General features: G+C 35.2%; 3 protein-coding genes across 7 annotated transcripts in view; 1 reads left to right on the forward strand and 2 right to left on the reverse strand.

Moving 5' to 3' along the window:
* The window catches only part of LOC107043166, a 7,069-nt gene extending 2,908 nt beyond the window's left edge, over nt 1-4,161 (forward strand). Inside the window, exons 3-5 of the mRNA XM_015264509.2 lie at nt 349-942; nt 1,171-1,292; nt 2,300-4,161. Coding sequence (XP_015119995.1) covers nt 349-942; nt 1,171-1,292; nt 2,300-3,305 — 1,722 coding nt within the window. The 3' untranslated portion in view covers nt 3,306-4,161. The remainder of the gene's footprint in view (nt 1-348; nt 943-1,170; nt 1,293-2,299) is intronic.
* LOC107043168 lies at nt 4,158-13,316 on the reverse strand. 4 transcript variants are annotated; one of them, XM_015264516.2, is made up of 5 exons: nt 13,294-13,316; nt 8,350-8,513; nt 7,476-7,603; nt 5,775-6,062; nt 4,158-4,584 (listed from the first exon to the last, which is right to left on the reverse strand). In XM_015264516.2, exons 2-5 carry the CDS (start codon nt 8,488-8,490, stop codon nt 4,320-4,322), a joined length of 822 nt encoding a protein of 273 aa, XP_015120002.1. In that variant the 5' UTR covers nt 8,491-8,513; nt 13,294-13,316; the 3' UTR covers nt 4,158-4,319. The 4 variants fall into 4 exon arrangements, with proteins under 4 accessions (XP_015120002.1, XP_015119998.1, XP_015120000.1 ...); XM_015264512.1 differs by lacking the exon at nt 13,294-13,316 and adding an exon at nt 12,914-13,131; XM_015264514.1 differs by lacking the exon at nt 13,294-13,316 and adding an exon at nt 10,930-11,874.
* A 1,131-nt stretch (nt 13,317-14,447) lies between these two features.
* The window catches only part of LOC107043167 (activating transcription factor of chaperone), a 14,092-nt gene continuing 8,891 nt past the window's right edge, over nt 14,448-19,648 (reverse strand). For both annotated transcript variants that reach the window (XM_015264510.2, XM_015264511.1), the window contains one exon: nt 14,448-15,621. In XM_015264510.2, coding sequence (XP_015119996.1) covers nt 14,705-15,621 — 917 coding nt within the window. In that variant the 3' untranslated portion in view covers nt 14,448-14,704. The remainder of the gene's footprint in view (nt 15,622-19,648) is intronic.

Consider the following 19,648-nt stretch of genomic DNA (forward strand, 5'->3'; position numbering starts at 1 on the left):
GCGTCCGTGAAGCGCTGCCTCACGGCCGGAATGACAAAAAAGGTGCTCACGGCCTAGTAATCAAACATACTATCTGTGAGCAAGGTCTTAACGCAGAAATGAAGGGACTGTTGTGAGCAATAGGGTAGGGGTATCCAGTTCATTTATCCCAAGATGATTTTTCGCGCAAACTCATCCCATGACTTCTCATCCTAAACAATGTCATCCCAAAACCAATTTATCCCACGCCAAGTTCGTGCCATTTTTTTCTTCATTTTGTTTGATGTAAAAAATACACGAATGAATCGCGTGACCAATCGGATTAACAGATCCAATACAATGATTATCAATATTCTTTATCTAATTCAGAGTACTCCAGGATCCTTGAATGATCGTGTGGTCATCGACAAACAGGGATTAACAGTAGCAAGAACAGTGAAGACAAAAGGACACAAAACCACTCCAAAAATGCCAAAAACCCCATCAACAAATCCCGAGTCTGAAAATCAATTTGAACGGAAAAAACGCTCCTCAGTATTAACTGAAAATAAGAGCAATTGGCCTGGGACATTCCGAGAACAGACGAAAGCTTCGTTGAAGCAGAGCCTGCACCAAATGAATGGGGGGCCGAGGGGCTCAAAGACTGCACGACCATTGGCAGGAGATTACAGGGAACCTAGAAGAGTCAGACGTGATGCTCCATCGGTGAACCCCTCAGCCACGTCTGTTGCGAGTAGAGAGAGTACAGAGTCTGTTATTGTGATCGATAAAGGGGTGCAATGTGGGGGATTGTTTGACTCTTCTAATAATCATTTTAATTTATTGAATCCAATTCCAACAATCGCTTTTCTCATGAAGGAGCTCGAAAGTTTAGTCAAGGATGAGAAGTCCAGTGCGATTTTGTACCAGATGGAACAAGCATTGTTGAGAATACCTAAAGATACTGGAAAATCAAGTCCTGACGTGAGTTTTGAAGATTTTTTTTTGTGGTAACAAAGGATTTTACAATCGTTGGGAGATGATTTTGTATGGGTTACCGTGTGAATATTTTCCGATGAACGATCGCGTTCTGGACTTCTCTAAGAAATATTTTGAAAAAACATTACCAAAAAAACTGTGAAATTCAGAATTTACCACCAGGTTTTCACATCCTAGTTTCAAATGTTTATACTTATTTATCAATGTTCATAGGATCTAGAGATGATCCTAAAATATACCCAACTAGAAGCCAGCGTAACTCAACTAGCAGCTGCAGGTAAAGAAATGCAGACCACTTTGGAAGCATCTCGAAAGGAAAAAGCCATTCTTCAACAGTAAGAACCCAATTTCTCAAATTTCTATATCTCTAGTTCTTTAATTATTAGCGAAAAATTCATTAAAATCACATAAAATGAAGTAACACAGTATAAATCAATTTATACTGTGTTATTATATTTTATTTTCTTTCCATTTCCGTCTTCACAATTAGATTAATTTAATTTTATTCATTCTTATTGTTATTATATATATTTTAGTTCCTTAATTCATAAGTTACAACATTGCATGAAGAGGAATTCCCTGTAAATCAAATGAGAATACAGATCGACAAACAACTTTCGATAATCATACCTAAAACTTTTCATTTCTTTCCTTTTCTTAAAACTAATGAGTACCAATGATCTGAAAATGTGAACGAATATGAACATTTTACATCCTTTTGATTTCATTTCAATGGAACCGAAGAAGGAAATTGCAAAGAGCGATCGATCATCATCAATCAGTATCAATAAAATTAAAAAATCGATTTTTCAATCTTGAAAATTTCAAAACCTTTTTTTTTTAATAATGAAGAAAAACCAATATATTTTCTTTCTATTATCTAATTCTGATGAAAGAAAGTGAAAAGAGGGAAAGAAACGAGATCAACACGAAAACAAAATTTTTGAATGTTTAGGGAAAATTTTAAAATTGATATATTTTTTTGAATAATGAACCAATACCCATAAATTCAATCCCTATCCTCACATTTTCATAGAAAACATTTAAAAAAATAGCAAAGGCTTCAAATGGGCGATGGAAAATTTTATCGGATTATTATGTAATAATTCCGAGAATGAATAATTCTGCAGTGAAATGTTGACGAAATTTTTTAGTTCAACATTTTTTCCGCTATGAGATAAATTTTCTGACATTTTCACTTGAAACTGCTCATTATTGGCCATGAGATAATCCCACAATTATGAAACTTTGTCAACATCAAATTGACAGCTCATGAAACATCTTGACTTGTTGATGAACTATCTTGGTTAGTCAGTTAAATATTTTTCTATCATTTCAACAGGCAGCTTGAAGAGAAGTCTCTCCACCTCGAGTCCTCCCTTCGTCGAGAGGCTGAGCTCGAGGCTATCCTGAAAGACCTCCGCCAGAAACTCACCGACTCTTCAAAGCTAGACCTCACAAATAAAAAACTGCTCAGCGATCTCAAAGAGAAAAATGAAAAGATCCAACTCCTCCAGAACATCACAACAGAACTAAAAACTGAACTCAACGAACAGACAGAACTCGCGCAACAGCGTTTCCTCGACTCTCAATTCCTCAAAATGGAGAAGGAAAAATTGTCTGTAATGTCTTCGTTCAAGGATTCCCAACTGATCGAACATCGAAAGGCTATGAAAAATCTCCAGCACCTAATCGGAGATCAATTGATCAACATCACGAAAACTTCAAGACCTGAAAACTTGACTCTCAACGCAGACGGGTATGTATCCCACATGATGAGTGGTGGGAGGGTTTCGTCGTCTCCAGTTCGTTCCTCAAACAACTCAGTTATTGTGATGAGAAATGTTGGACATGATGTCGTCGATGTCTCAGAGCCCTCGATCTCCACGATAGACGTGACGAGTCCGCCCACAATGATTAATAAAAATTTATCGTCACAGTTGGAGACTCTCATAAATGAGTCTGGGAACCAAACAGAGAAATTTAAGGAGAAAACGCACTTAGAATTTACTTCAATTGGAGGCGATGACGGGTCACACATTGGTTCAATCCTGAAACCTAGTGAAGATGAATTTATTTACGTTGTTCCTGAGGGCATTCGTGATGGTAATTGTGATGAAGTTGAGCAAGGGGAGAGTGAGGTGAAAAGGTCGAGGGGAAGACTGTCCCTGGATGGGAGGGTGGACTGGAGCAAAGGGATCAAGGAAATCGAAATGATGTATCAGAATACGAGGATTAATAGTAAGGTTGAAGTGAGGGTGCCCAGCCCGCCTAGAAATTATCCCCATCCCGACTGGAGTGATAGCTCGCTGCCAACTATGAGCATCTCGGAATCCAATTTGGTATAATTAGGTAGTAGAGAGCAGAGAGATTTTTAGGGGGTTTCATTCTGATTTATCTTATTTATATTTTTAGGGGTATTTATTTGTTTCGCAGAAAAGATTATTTGCATGGAGAGTTTACTCTTGACGGGTTAATTTGATTTTGGGGGAGGAGAGAGAGGGGGTTGAGAGGAATTAATTTAGAGAGTGATTGATTCATTTCAAGACTGAGGGTAAATGGCAAATAAACTCGGGTATGTCAGAATTTTCGTTAGGACTCATTCATCTCAATTTTCTGGAAAAACACGTCCGAGGCGAAATTTAAAAAGAGCTCACTCATTATCCCTGATTGAATTGAATTAGTGCCAAAGGATCGACGTCAATTATTACGAATTATTCTTGAAATTTACATGAAATTTACGACGGTTGAAATTTAAAGTCGTCTTATTACATTATCAACTTACCATACTGTTGCTGTACGAATTTAGTGTTTTGTAAGGGTCTCATAATTTTTCAGGAATAATAATAGAATAAAAGAATTTCTGAGTTTCATGAAATCCCTGCGGAATTGATATCATATAGACAGTATTTAATCAGTATTGATGAAATGGACCTTTCAAATTTTGCAATAGTGAAAACGTATTACTCCCAGAAAGTTGAGATAAATTATTTCTACCAGGAATTCTGGAACACCAGAATTTATTTGGAAAGTGTGGAATACCTTTGTATTAGAAAAAATTTAATGGCGTCTGAAATGTTGAAATAGTTTTCCAATAAACCCGCCAGATCCCGAGATGTTTCCAAAATAATCTCAACAAAATGTCCTTTTTGCTCATTCTCTTCGCGAGAATCAACGAACTAAATAAATCAATCATCAAATTTAGTTTGTCTTATCTCCATGTTCTTTAATCAGCGGAATGTCACATAATCTTTATCTCCACATATTTATAAAAAAAAAGTTTAAATATTTTCTACAATGTTACGGCACATTCAACCAGTCTATTAGTTACAGAACTTTTTTAATTAAATAAATAAACAACTTCAGTAATGTTGGTTGCGGCGATCGTAGTAAGTCGATGAGTATTTGCTGTAGCGATCACTTCCAGCGTCGTCCGCGTATTTCTCTTCGGCTTTGTAATGGATCTCAGGGGCTGAGCCTACCTGTCCTTGCCAGTACCTCGTCCAGTAAAAATCTTCTGGATTCACTTCGTGTGGGTGTTTGGCATTTCTGAATACGTGGACGCAATATATCAAACTTCCCATTAAAGTGGCAAAGCCGAATATTAAGAAAATTATTCCGAGAATCCTGCAAAAACGATAAATGTTATTATTCATTCGCTTTATTTACGAGTTGACGGCATGAAAATTCATTGCTATGAAATTTGAAATTCATTTCGAGGAATGAAGTTTAAGGGGAGACGGAACCCCTTTGTCTACATCGAATCTTAGAATTGTGTTTTCTCCTACAATTATTAATTTCTATCTATGAAATTACTTTATTGACTCGATTATCGCATTGTTGAGTCAATGAAGTAGTTTAATGAATCAAAAATAATAATTGCAGGAGAAAACACAATTCTAAAGATTCATATAAACGCAGGGGTTCCGTTTCCCCTTAACGGATCCTCGCCGTAAAGGTATTTTCCAATAATAGATTTGTTACCGTCGTACCGATTCTTAAACTCAAGGTGACGATAGATTCATTCCAGATGTCATCAGCCATATTAATTAAAAATTGGATAATTTCATTGTAAAAAACAAAGATTTTTTCGTTACAAACCCGTTTCGACTTTTAGCGAAGACTTTATTTCGGCTCTCTTGGTTACTCCAAAAATTATATAATTTTAAATTGTCTGCTAATTATCGAATTTTTATAAATTGCTGACGATCGCTGAAGAAATTTTACTGTAATCTTGAGTTAAAGAGTTAGAAAAGAGATTTTGTAAATCCGCCAATTCTGTATACGAAAAATTACCTCAACATTTTAAATGTTTTGTTTTATAAATAAAAAAAACAATATTTGAGTTAGAAAGATCTCGAGGAATAATTGAGTTATCTGAATTATTTTTCTAGATCTTTCTAACTCAAATATTGGCGGAGATATTGAAGATTATTATTTTTTTCAATTGTAATTACGAGTCACTAACAATAAAAAAATTTTAACCCGGAGATTTTGTCGGAAATTTTTTCAGCTACTTGAAAAAACTATTGTTTTTTATGCATTTATGTACCTATTTTGGCATGGAAAGCTCAAAAAGAAAGTTTCAAACGGTCATTGCGGGTCATTCCCCATCCTTTTTTGTTTTTTTTTCATCGGAAAGTTCCGAAAATTTCCTAACAAAAACATTTTTCTCCTTTTGGACTATACTTTACGATAAAAAAATAGAAGAAAACTTTTAAAATTTTTAAGCAATTTTTCGTATACAAAATTCGCGGATTCGCTCAAAAAAAAATTGCTCCACTATTTTTAGATTGAGAATTTGTTCGGATAATTACCAGACAATAAGTGGATGGAATATTTGTATGACTATAACAAAACCAAGTGTGACGAGAATAATCCCCAGATTGATGAGGAGTAACAGGCAGCACATCCCTTTGGTGTTCGGGCAAAAGGGATTTGGTGTGGACATGGTTTCAACGACAAGTCCACCGTGTCTCGAGGTTTTCGTTTTTACGGTAGATCCGTTGGATGCTCCGGATCTCGCAGAGCCATAGCTATAATTACTCGGCGCTCTATATCCATATCTCGAACTTGCCACTGGACTATGATGTACTGATGCTCGACTAAAAATTCATAAGTTAACATTAATTATGCAATTATGTCAATACTGAGTGATTTTAGAAGACAATGTTTGGAGATCCCGAATAGACGCACAGACAGCATGCGATCGCTACCAAGTGTCAATCGTACTTAAGGGTTTCATTTATGAAAATAAAAATAATGACATTGATTCGACATTTGTATAGGACGTTCATCATAGTTGTCGGATTATAAAGAAATTTTTTGTCCGAATTTTTCTATATTTCGTTTCTAACAATTAATAATTTTATGTCATAGGGCCCAGCATCCACGATTCTACCGAGCGAAGCGAGGTTAGAATCGCGTGATTCTGGGCACCTATGACATAAAATAGTATATGTAACTCGTGCGTAATGGTGTTTTTTGACTCGTGGGATTGTAAAACTCGCCTTCGGCTCGTTTTACAACTTCCCACGAGCCAAAAAACCCATTACGCACTTGTTGCGTAATATACTATTAGACACATCTTCTACGTAGACCCTTGTAGCGATGCTTTAGGTTAACAAAACAACCAGGAATTCAAGCCTATCGCAGCCTATCACAGAAGACATGTGACCATTACTTTTGGCGTCATTAGTCTCTTTCTTTTTTTTATTTCTACCAATTCCATTGGTAGTAAGCTTTCGAATGGATCCGTAGCAATTCTCCATCCTTCATTTGAAAAAAACTTGAAATCGGATGAATAATTTTTGAGATATTGAACAATAGCTTTTATCTCTAATACAAAAAATTGAATATCTTTAAAACTACTCATTCGATTTCGCCCATCTGTAATCCCAGCCTGTAATGTAGTAAGAGCTAGAATCCTACCACATTTCAACTTCCTATCTCAATTTTTTCAAGCGTTGAAAGACTTTTTTCAAAGATGAAAAAAGTCATTCACTGGGCGACGCGGAATGACACCTCGTTGACACCTCATTTTGTAGTTTACGAAAGTTTTATTAAGAAGAATTTCTATTCAAAAAATGTTTTCTAATAAAATATAAAATATAAGTTGAGACTCCTTGGGCCGGTCCGTGTTACGGGGCAGCGGAGGAGTGAAGAGCGCTGAAATTTTCGAAAGCTGCTCACTTTGAATTGGCATAAGTGATTAACGATCATAGTTGTAGTGAAATTTTCGGCAGGGTTTGATCAATGATACTCAAAAATTCAAATTTTCGAAATGCAACGCCATGAATATCATGCTCTCTAAACCTTGCGACTGGAAGAAATTATCAGAAGACCTTATTTGCAGCTGTGGAAAATCTTCGAACAAAATATCTCAACAGTTCCTCTCACATGATAATCGTCTGACTAAACTGTCTATTATCTTGGTAATGAAGAATTTTAAGGCGAAGTGTGAAAATATGAAAAAGATTTTCCATCACTTTACTGCAGAGAATTGATCAATAATTCACCTAAAGTCTGGTGTAGTTCTATAAGCTTCACTCGTAACGTAAATTTCTGAATCCGGTCCATGTCTATGAACCCCAGGGGGGGAGTCCCTTAAGTCTCGTTCGTGTCGTCTTTTCTCTTTTCTCCCAGTCTGCAAAAGAAAATAAAAAATAAAATTAAAACTGAAATGATCTTCATAATGAATGATCCTAGGCAGAAATATTAACAGACATTCTGATCGAAAATTTCTCCCTCGAACAAAGTCTCTTGACAATTTCCCCCAAACTCACCCATTATGGCAACGATTGGGATCATTATAGAGATACACTGAAACGAGAGAGTTCTCCAACAAGTCTTACTTGTGCGAAGAAAATGGTTTTTTGAAAATTGAAAAAATGAAAACTTCTTGTCGCAAAAGTACACGCAAGAAATGCCATTTCCAACACTACTCCTTCGTTATTCGATACTCTAATAATCACAGACAAGAAATGAACCTTAAAAAGAAACAATAATAATGATATGATAGCAATCTTGCAACTTAGGGACAAAATATTTCTTGATAAATTTTCTTCTATATAAGAGATATTCTCATCCTGAACAGGCACCGTTTGGTGTGAATTATCCGCCTCTTGAGCCAAATATTTCGTTATTGTCGAAAGCAGAGCAATTATTCATGTTAGAGACTTTCAAATTTGAACCAAACAACTTCTTTTTTAGCAATTTTCAATTAGCGATTTTGTTGGCCCAAACAAGACTTGTTTTAGAACGTGTTTTTCTCTCAGTGTACTGAGAATGGAAAATACGACTTCTTATGCTTCAAAAATCGCAGCAAAAATTTGTGCTCCAATCGAAGCGGAAAAAAGTATCTAAAAATAAAGATGACGAATTGTTGATTACCATAGCATTTGGTTTGTGTGCTGTGGCATACTCCGAGGACGTACGCACGGAAACGGCCCGATGGCTTTCCTCACCGTCTGTGGAATAGGCGCGATGTGGGTCCCTCCCATTGTGCATCTGGTATTCGTTGTTGTGACGCATTGTTACCTGTCCGATGTCTGTAACTTCATTACATACAATAATTTTTATTTACCACATATATTGGCTCGAGTGTAGGCACAAGGTTAAGGTACGCCCGCGTACAACCTCGTCCTCAATTATGTAACGGAGAATAAACAGGAGAGATAGAATTCAATACTCTAAGGATTTTCGCATACATAATTTTAAATATATCGCAGGAACTAGTGAGTTTCATGGGAACTTGAATTCTCTGCAATAAAGATCCCGTTTTCTGTGGATCTATCAGTTTTACAGATACTTTTTAAATCCTCTAAAAATTTCTTCAGAAAGAAGGCGAAATCAACGATTTCGTAATTGTTATCTTTATATTTCGAGAACTGGTGGGTTTCAAGAAGAATGTTACATGGCTTTTTATGTAGAGAATGGAAGTCTATTATGGATGATATTTTCACTTATAATACTACAAGGGCTTCTAAATTATTAGACAATTTCCGATAGGTGTTTACTTAATTCTGAAGCTTGAATGGTATTCAGGAGATTATTTGTTGCGTGATTTTGATCAAGCGCAGTGCAGTATTCGAAAGAAAAATGTTTGATTGATTGAGAACAACTAAGGTGGTACTATGAATTTTCTAGATGCAATTTCCAAAAGCTAAAGTAAAATTTCCGAAAAATTCTGTAACAAATAAATCAAAAGTCTGTTATGGGATTTATCCCTTGAAGCCTAGAACCTACTAAAATTGTAAGTGACCCCCACGCTGGGTACAATAATTACATGAATACCGATGTGATTCGCCGAAATCCAGACTTGAAAAAAAATTTTATTTATATTCTTCTGTCAATCTATTAGATATTGTAATGTTCGCGAAATAATCTGCACGTATGTTTTACCAGAGGAGATATGATTCCAAAACTTTCAAAATACCTCAAAAAGTGTCTTATTACGTTTTCCCCTAAATCATGTACTTCTCATGTTATTCGCAAACTAATGGAGAAATTCTCTTTTAATTTGTCTCCTTCTACAACTTTTGTAGTGAATTTACTCTTAAAATCAACAAATTCAACTGAATTTTCTAGATCCATTCTAAAGATGCAATGCAAATTACTCTACAAGCATATCACATAATTTTCTCATAGGTAACGCATTACACATCCTTTGTTCGATAAAACCACGCGTACGAAGAAGAATATCTTCTTTACCAATCTCGGTGTGTCGGTGTGTTACTTTCGCTTCTGACAGAGTTGAGTCATCTTCATCCGTCAAACTCGCGTGAGGAACAACAAAAATTCCTCCATATATCAAATAACATCATCGCAATGATTAAAACTCTATGAATTTAATTACAAACATCTTTGATTTGCAAAAAACACAAAAAAAAAGTTTTTGTGGTTAGGATGTGGAGATTTCAATGCCTGTGGGTGAATCTTTTCTTGAATATCCAATATATAAAGGTTTGATGGATAATTTTTTTGATCACAGTGATGAAAATAATTGGATAATAATGAAAAATACGTAATTGAACGATAAGAGAGTCATTAAGAGTACTTGAATTAGCAGAAAAACTACTGATTCTGGGACATGTCAGAAGAGCTTTTTTGCACTAAATTTTAAGACCTCGCTCACTAGTTCCCAAGATATTTGTGATTGTTTAATATATCTCCCAGTTCTTACACTAAACTGGCACATGAATAGAAAAATTTCGGCCTGTCTGAAAACAACATCACTAGAATTGTTTTTGCGACTTATGCAATTTGTACATGAAATCTTTTCAAAATTTTTTGTTGACCTACTTCATTCTCGAATATTGTCAAGTTATGTCTCTGACGCTTTCAAATATTCAATTTACGGGAAAAAGTAATAACAACTTCTCCATATCCACCTTTCCCCACTCTAAAATAATCACAAAACAAACGAATTCCCTCTACAGTTACTCAATTCTTACAATTTCCTGGCTTATATAATTCCGCGATTTCAAAAAAACTGGAATCAAAGAGTTTACCAAATAAGATTCACTTTCTCCCCTCCCTATCTTAAAAAACTTCACCTGAATGATTCAATCACCAAAATCATTCTTCCAATTATCTGTAAAAATCGATAGATAAATATAAATAAATGCCTCAATTTGTTTTGCTAAACCTTTTTCTGTAACTTTTTCGTTGTATCCTTTTTCGTACTCCAGAGATCACTTTTTGGATGATGACAATTTGTGTAATAACACACTTAAATCGATGATCGATACCATATTTATGCAATTTTTATTTTACGAAGAATTTAATGATTCATCAAAATTTAATAGAAAGGTATTGTTTGAAGGTATTTTCTAAGTGGGAATATCATGCGATATATAGGAAAATTGTTTAAGATTGTTATAACTGCGCGGTATGAATTGGAAATGACTACACTAGCTTTGGTAGACAGCTAGGCACACGAAGCAGCGCCAAGACTCAAGTTGTAAGTACCTTTGAGGCTTTTCGCGTTGAGTAGAGAAAGGTGGCCATGAGACAACTATACCGCTTCGTTGGATTTTACTCGGCACAGCTTGTGCCATAAAACTGTGGACGGTGGAATGGCAGTGGGGATCAATTCGTAGTTATAGCTAAGCAGTTGTTTTTGTGGGTAAGCTACTGTTACCTGTATCTTCTATTTTTTATTTATAATTTTGGTTTTTTGTCGGGTCGGTGCAGGCGATGATTGGCCTTTTTTCTAGTAATTCGTTTAAAATTTTTAAAATTTAAAACATGTTCAACTAGCGCCATTCTTGGACAGAAAATTTTCATTTGATGGAGAAATTTTAGGGTTTACAAAATAAAATAAGTTTCTTGATATTTTTCCTGAATCTATTCGCAGCTAAGACATTCGAAAAATAGTGGATAAAGAATTATTGAAGTTATTCTTTTGCATGAAATGGATTTGCAAAGTTTGAAAGAAATTGTTTCCATCGACAATTTTGTGGACTATAAAAAAGGTCATTTGATATTTTTTCATGAAATGAGTAGGGCTGAAAAAAAAACTCGTTCATAATCAATACTCTTTAATTATTTTGCAAACATCTTATAAAATAGAAGGTTTAGAAAAATCTATCAGTAACCTTTTTGCAGAGAATTTGGGATTTAAAAAAAAATTCTGTTTACCGCAATGAAATCGACTTGAAAATTATTTAAGGGGATATGTCGGTGAAATTTAAAAGTCCTCATTAGGGCCTTGGGACCTATTGAATAGTTTGTGATATATGATGAAATATGGGAATAACTACGGAAAATCGCGGACTCGATCGATTTCGCCCCGTATAACCACGAAAAACTTCATTTTTTCCCGTTTTTACTTTTAAAATGCTCCTGGCGCCGTAGTTTTCATACGATTTTAGCTTCTTTTTTAATGTTCGTTGCACTCCAAAGAATAAAGTTCAGCATCCGTTTTACTTTATTCGCAATAGATCATGAAATAAATGAATTTTGAATTTCATAAATTTTTCGTGTCGCTAGAGTAGAGTAAAATTTATGAAATTCAAAATTCATTTATTCATGATCTATTGCAAATAAAGTAAAACGGATGCTTAACTCTATTCTTTGGAGTGTAACGAACATAAAAAAAAAAAAAAATCGTATGCAAACTACGGTGCAAGGAGCATTTTCATCAAGGTAAAAACAGGAAAAAATTGAGTTTTTCGTGGTTAAAGGGCGATTACTATGAGTTTTAAAAATCGTGGGCTATTGGAATGAGATTTCTCATACATTAAAGATCGATTATGTATGTCTAAAAACGCACAATTAGTCCAAAAAAACTAATTGTTTATTATTCGTTCACCTCGCAAACGCTTAAACCGTTAAAAATAGTCCAGGGCCTCCAATTTTTGAGCTACATTTTTTTTTGAAAATTTTTGGAAAAATATGTGCAGTAACAATTACGAATTAGTTTTTTGAAAGTCAGCTTCTACGAAATGGCACCATTCATGTAAAATACCCCGAAAAATATTTCTGAAAAACTCAAGAATTTGTTTTAAATATTTTAAGTATAATTTTTCTACCCATTTTACATGAATGGCGCAAATTTTCATATTAAATAAAACGAAATTAGCTGTGTAGGAGTCGAATTTTGAAAAACTAATTCGTAATTGTTATTGCAGACATTTTTTCAAAAATTTTGAAAAAAAACCTTCTGTAGCTCAAAAATTGGAGGCCCTGGACTATTTTTAACATTTTAAGTGTCTCCGGAGCAAACGAACATTTTTTATTTTGATCATTGTTGAGTTTGCAGTTTGTGACGGTTGTGGGGTGGTGATGAGATACTTTTTGATTTTTTATATTGTTGAGATTATGTTTATTAATTCTTCATACTAATAAAAAAATAATGAAAAATCAACAAACTTTCCTCATATTTTCTTCAGGGTGGGGGTGGAGAAAAATCGCGCAAAAAAAATTATTCTCTAATATTTAGAAAAAATACTCATTTTCTTTTTTCTTTCAAAGTTGGCTTTTTCTTGATAGCATTTCTCTGCTTCCTGAGCGTTTCGAAGTATATTATCTGGTAGTATTTCATCATGTTCACTAAACATATCTTCTTGTGTATTCATATTTCACTTTTTGAGTTAATTATTTATTATTATGTAGTTGATTTTTTAGCTTTTTGCACTGCGATTTGTTTCGTTAGTGTCTAATAGATCAGCTGATCGGTGTATGGTTGGGATAATGGGTTATGTTTGTCCCGCAAGATGTCGCTAGGGGTTATTGAGAACGTGTAAAATACCAGTAAAATAGCCTAGGACGCGTGTAAAACTGGGAATGTCTGTTAAGAACGATTGGTGGTGCGTGTAAAATACGACTTACCGACCTCCAAACGCCCCTGTTAACCTGCACTTTACACGCACGCATGACATAAAAAATTTCACAGCATTCAATAAAATCAATGTTTTATTGCATTTCAGAGAGTACATGATCATAGTTGCATACAGAAAAAATAGAAGAAAGGACGTTGTAAATATAAATTGAATTAAAATAAAATTTGGAATGAAGAGACTCGCAGCTAAAAGAGACCCCTCCACTCCACTGCAACAAAAACAACTCTGCTCCAATGAAGTATAAAAGATCTCCCCCCTCTTTTGACAATCACAATGACAGATAAACGAAAATGTTGCGATGACGAAAAGCGGTCCCATTGTCACTCTGTCTGACAAAACCACAAACTACCACGTATCTACATGAATTACTTCACTACCATTGAGTAAAATCATTAATATATTCTTAACTATATCGGAACGAATAATATGTCTCCCCTTCTCCAACTTCTAAGCTTCTCACGACTGTTGCTTAAAATGGCTGCCAAGTGACCCTACAGCCTCCACCGAAGATAACCCCAAGGGCAAATAATAAATCGATTAATCTCTACATTGATGAAAAAGAGCGAAACTTAAAGTGGGTTAAAAGCACAAATAATAAGGAACATAATAAAAGTATCGAATTAACATGGAAAAATCAAGGCAAAATGTAGATGTGTAAATTTTCAATAAATTTTGTGCAACACAAAACGATTGGGATAAGTATATTATCTCATTTTAGAGATAAAAAAAAGCCTTTTGAAATTATTACCACTTTTTCAAAATCGATCAAACAGATTCAGAGTTATGCTCAATTAACCCACTAACAAAAAATGATAAAAACTCAAAAAGTTACTTTTTCAATTTCTAATGAATATGTCTGAATCTAAGAGAACGAAAGAAACCATGAGGATATTTTTTTTGTAGAGTACGTCAAGATCTACAAAAAGTATCTCCACGAAATTTCCATACATCCTTTAGATTCCGAGGTAAATCCCAAAAACTGGATTCTCAACCTAAAGTGACGGCTTAAGAATTTTCGCATACCTATTATCTCGTTTTAAAGTTTCAGAGGGACTTTTAGAAACAACTCTAATTTTTCTCTAACGAGATCGGCCGCGCGTGCTAAGCACGCGCCTTCTCATCTCCTCACGTAGTGGCTCTTCGGTTTCGGTCTTACGCTTACGCTTATTCGAGATTTTCGAGATATTTCGAAATAGATTTCCTTTCTCCTTTTTACGATAAAAAATAGGAGGATCAAGTCGACAGATTCAGAGTTATCACCAATTAACTATTAATAACTATTTTCGAATCAATGCGACATAGAAGAATTTCCATTATAAAAAAAAAATCCCTGTAAATCAATTTTGCCAAGATTTTTCAAATTATAAAACCAACGAAACATCAACAGACATGAGGACTCATTAATTCATCAATCCCTTGGCCTTGAAGAGATCCCTCATGAGCCCCTTGAGATATCCAATCTCTCGGGTTAGCTCTTTAACTTGATCCTGCAGCTTCTCATTGTACTCAACCAGCTCCTGCTCCTCCCCAATGATCTCCTTTATCTCCGCCTTCTTCTTCTGACGATACCTAGTGGCAGCATTCTTGTTCTGCTCCTTCTTTCTGACTTTTTTGTCCTCAATATTTGGCCTCGAGTAAGGTTTGCTTCGATTCTTCGAGTGAATCCGTTGTCCACGTTGTTTATTGCCGGCAGAACCTTGCGAAGTGCTTGAGGAGGTGGTTGGGATCGTCCAGTCAGGATCGTTAGAGTCTTCAGACGACAAGTAACTGTTGGAACTGGTGTATGAGCTTGCCGGGGTCGATGGGGACATATCCTCCGCGCAGGACCGAACATACTCGTCCATTTCTGCTAGTTCATTAGCCACATCCCCACTTACATGAGTGGATAAAGGCATCAGGGAGACGTTCTCAGCGTTCCATCCTCCAGAGATCTGTTCCAGGTAGGAGTCAGACTTGATGGATGGAGTTACTGGAACCATATTCTGAGGAATTTGTGTGATCGGGATCACCTGGGGTTTGCTCATCTGGTAGTCCACCATCACTGGTTGAAGAGCGACGAGTAGCTGATTATCAAAACCCATGGATTTTTCAGGGATCTCGTGCGGGGGTGTCTGAGGGGGCGTCAGATGGGACATTGTGGGGAAAATCTGGTGGCAGGCTTCTACATCCCCCAGGACTGTTTCGAACTCCTGCAGCAGGGATTGGGTTGTCTCCTGCTTGGGGGGGGAAGGTGGGGTCAGCTTTTGGCCGCATTCTGGTGTCGGAATCTCCTCGAACAGGAATTCGACCTTTTCCTCCAACCAGTCGGAGAAGGGCTCTGTGGATGAGAAAGAAAAGTTATGAGTTATTTGTAGGTTGAAGTGGGAAATTTCGATGAACTTGATGAGTTTGATAAACGAATTATTTCAATCACTTGCATTATTAACAAAATTCCGCGATCTCTGGACCATTTTCCGTTCTCCAAATAGCGAAATTTAATATCGTATCAGAATGAAATCAAAAAGTCTTCTCCATCTTCGAAGCAGCTAGATATCGAATGCTGAATGCATTCGATGTAATCAGCACAAAATTTTATTCTGAAGTTCAGGATACAAAGGGAAAAACAAATAGAAAACTATATGTGATAAGTGATCATGATAGTTGGGAAACGTGTAGTAAAATAAAACGTTGTCAAGAGAAGTTTTTTTCATCACACTGTCCGGACACTTCGTATCCGTCAAACGCCGTTTACGAACATTGCGAAGAAAAAAGATGTTGGTCACTCGGCCGAAAACAACTTTTCCACCTCGAATGATTGCATTCCTCGGCGTCGCTTCGGTCTGCAATGTTCACACTCGTCAGAAACGTTTTTTCGGCCTTGTGATGAAAATAGCTATTTGTTTGTTAATCTTGAAAGCGAAGAGTTTTTGATAAAATATCAGAGGACGCTTTTGTAGGGAATTTTATTAGCCGAAAGAAATGTCGTTGACAAGATGATTACAGAATAAATGGAGACTTCAATGCGGAAGGGTCAATTTTTTTCGATTACTTTGATTTGATAATGAAAACATTTACGGTGAATGTCAAGATAGGTCGGTTGGGGCGCATTTCATTGGCTACAAAACAGTCTCATGATATTTTTGTCTCTAATTAGTAGCTGATGAGACAATTGATAGAATTAGTAGAGATTCGAATCCGGAAGTTTCTATTCTTTACATTATTTTGATTTTTTTTTACAAATTTGTCGATAATTTTTTGAGGATCGCATCTGCTACAGAAAGGCCTTCATACATTTTGGTCTAGAACAAAGAGATTCTATGATAATTGCGTAATTAGTGAAAGGATATTTTATTCATTTTGTTTTTACCACTTAAATGTGGAATTTTTATTGTTGACAATTCCCTTAGTCATTTGTAATGATTATTCATGAGGTAGAAGGCGGAACCAAGGATTTGTTGGGGACTTGACGAATACTGGGAGTGGCTGGCATTTGAATACTTCTTTTTTGCATGCGTAATTGAAGTGATAACTGTATTTGGTCAAATTAGATGAACATAGGCACTTATCCGACAAAGTACACTATATTTTGAGAATATCTCAGATTAGTCGATTCTAAAGAAAATGTCAAGAAAACCTTGCCGAGATGGGCGGCAGGGTATCAACCAAGGGAAATTTTTTACTCCGACGCTCCAACACCTCAAGCCGAGCGCTACCGGGTATCTGTACACGAAGTAACTACCTCCTTCACTACCTCTGGATCATGGTCATTAAATGAAATAAAAATCTATGTGACTAAAATGTGCTAGATGCATGAATGTGAAAAACAACATGATAGAAATTGTTTGCTTCTCGTGAAAAAAGTACATTAAATTTGATTTCATCAAACTAAATTAGACAAATAGAAAATCAATTATTTCCTGGTTTTGCAAAAATTAATGAAATTGTCCTAAAAAACAAAAATAACTATTTTTGTAAAAAACACTATGCCAAGGAAAATTTTTCTGTGTTTGCTCCTAGACATGAGGAAGACAATTTTCTAGAAAAATACAACTTCTATAAAAAACTTGGAAAAAAAAAACAGAAATCAATAAAAATAAGCCAAGTCAGGGATCAATAAAAAAAAACAGTAAAGACAGAACCAACGTCCTTGGCGCGGAGTCGGTAATCAGTGCCTAATATCAATCTAATCATCCATTTTCTGACCCGCGTCAAGGAAGTTGGTTCTGTCTTTCTTCATTTTTATTAAGCCCTGATTCGATTTATTTTCATTGATTTCTGTTTTTTTCGAGTTGTTTCTGGAAGTTGTATTTCCAGAAAATTAAGTTATATTTCCAGAAAATTGTTTTCCTCATTTCCAGAAACAACCAAAGAAGATTTTTCCTTGGTAGTGTTCTTTACAAAAAAAATTATTTGTTTTTTAGGAAGATCATAACTTATAAAAGTTCATATAAAAAATATCCCTTAAGATTCGTCTCAATCTTTTCCTATCGGAGAAATCACAGAATTGATTTGAATCATTACGATTTTTTGAATATCTCAATAACTCGTAGGTATAGAGAAAAACATCGAGATGTTGTAGTTGTGAGTGTTGAGAGCAATATACTAACAATGCGATTGATCACTTAATTACAGTTTGTTAGAATCTCATTAAAGACTTGTACAACAGGGAAAGTAAGTAGGATTCTGAATACTGATAGTATTTGCAAAAAGGAAATGTCTGGTTGGATACACGTGACAGTATTGGCGGGAAGAGCGGTGCGCGTGTCTCAAGCATCGCTCATCGACATGTGCCTGTATATGTAATGACTCGCTACGGAGGGGCCTCCATAATTGTTTATATTTGTACTTCTGGACAACGCCGAAACATCATATGACATAAGGTATTTTTCAATTACTATCAATAATTATTATTTGTGATGCAATATACGGACTAGGTTTCTTATGTTCAGAACTGTAAACTAAAAATCGCCCTTATGAGAACATATCGACATCTTAATAACAGACAAACATATCTACATAAGGAATTCATATAACTCATAGATTTTACGCTTGTCTGTTATCAAGGTGTCGATATAGTTATAGAAAAGTTGGTGAAGTGGAATGGATAGCGCATGATCGCAAAAAGGAGGAGGAATATTGTTACGGAGAAAAAAATTGTACACAATTAAAAGTTCGAAAAAAAGCCCGTGAAAATTTTCTTGTAATGTCATTGTTCCTAACATATTTTCTAAATATCCTGTGCCACATTTTCCGCTTCATTTGAAAAATCTTGTTGTAAATATCTCTAAAGCTAATGAATACAGAGGAAAATGTCAAAAGATGTTCTTTGTACCTTATAAAATTTTCTACAAAATGTATCTTGAGATGTTTTTGCCATAGGATGACTGATCACCTAGATAACTCTCTTAACACATGCCATATGTCGACTTAGTATTCAGACAATTATTTTGGTACTTCATGACTGATAAACGACTGTTCTGGGCGCAAAACTATTTGTAACTTGATACTGTATTTAAATAGCTGAGTCAACACTACTGATATAATAGATAGGCGTACAAGCGAAACTAAAATCTATGTTTTTTTTTCCTTTATCACTTTTCATCGCCTAACGAATGTTAAGATTTTGCGCGTTTCTAATTTTTTTATATTTCGATTTCTCCACGGAAAATAACGGACTTTCACTTATTTCTAATTAAATACGTGGCGTGTGAAATTGTAAAATGAGAGAAGGGAAAACTCAATCTATGGTAATGTTAATATCATAAAACCGTTCACTCCAAATTTTTATATAGCATTGAACACTTTTAAATCCACAACTATTTCAACAGAGAATTAGCATTGTTTCAAAAATATAATTATTATTATCATTTTTTAAAAATTTGAGTACGATCTTAAAAAGGCAAATAAAATAAAGATTGATCGACAGTCTTTATGGCGTAGAGAAGACTTCAAGATCTAAAAAATGTTGCATGAGAATTTTACAAACGTCTTTATTTACGAAATTTTTGCAAAATACTGCATAAAAAATTTTCAAATCATCGGCTTTGCGGCAAACTTCATCGAATCCATTCGCCAATATAAAAAAATATTATTAGCACGTGTTGTAGGTTGAGCGAGATGGGAGTGCTAAACATTCTATGAATAATAATCTTCATAGATTCACTCAACAAGTTTCTCAACTCGAGAACCATCCTATTCCAACGGAACATCTAATCATCAAGTTTTTTTTGTTAATAGTACAAATAAAAAGTTTCAGTTGATAAATGATGATGCATTCTCTCTGATAATTAAGTCATTACCAAAGATTCCCATTTAATGACAAGAACCGTTCCATAACGAATCAATAACCTCTCCCCCCCCCCCCC

This window comes from Diachasma alloeum, unplaced genomic scaffold, assembly GCF_001412515.2.
Source record: "Diachasma alloeum isolate Michigan unplaced genomic scaffold, Dall2.0 Dall_scaffold_00550, whole genome shotgun sequence".
NCBI lineage: Eukaryota > Metazoa > Arthropoda > Insecta > Hymenoptera > Braconidae > Diachasma > Diachasma alloeum.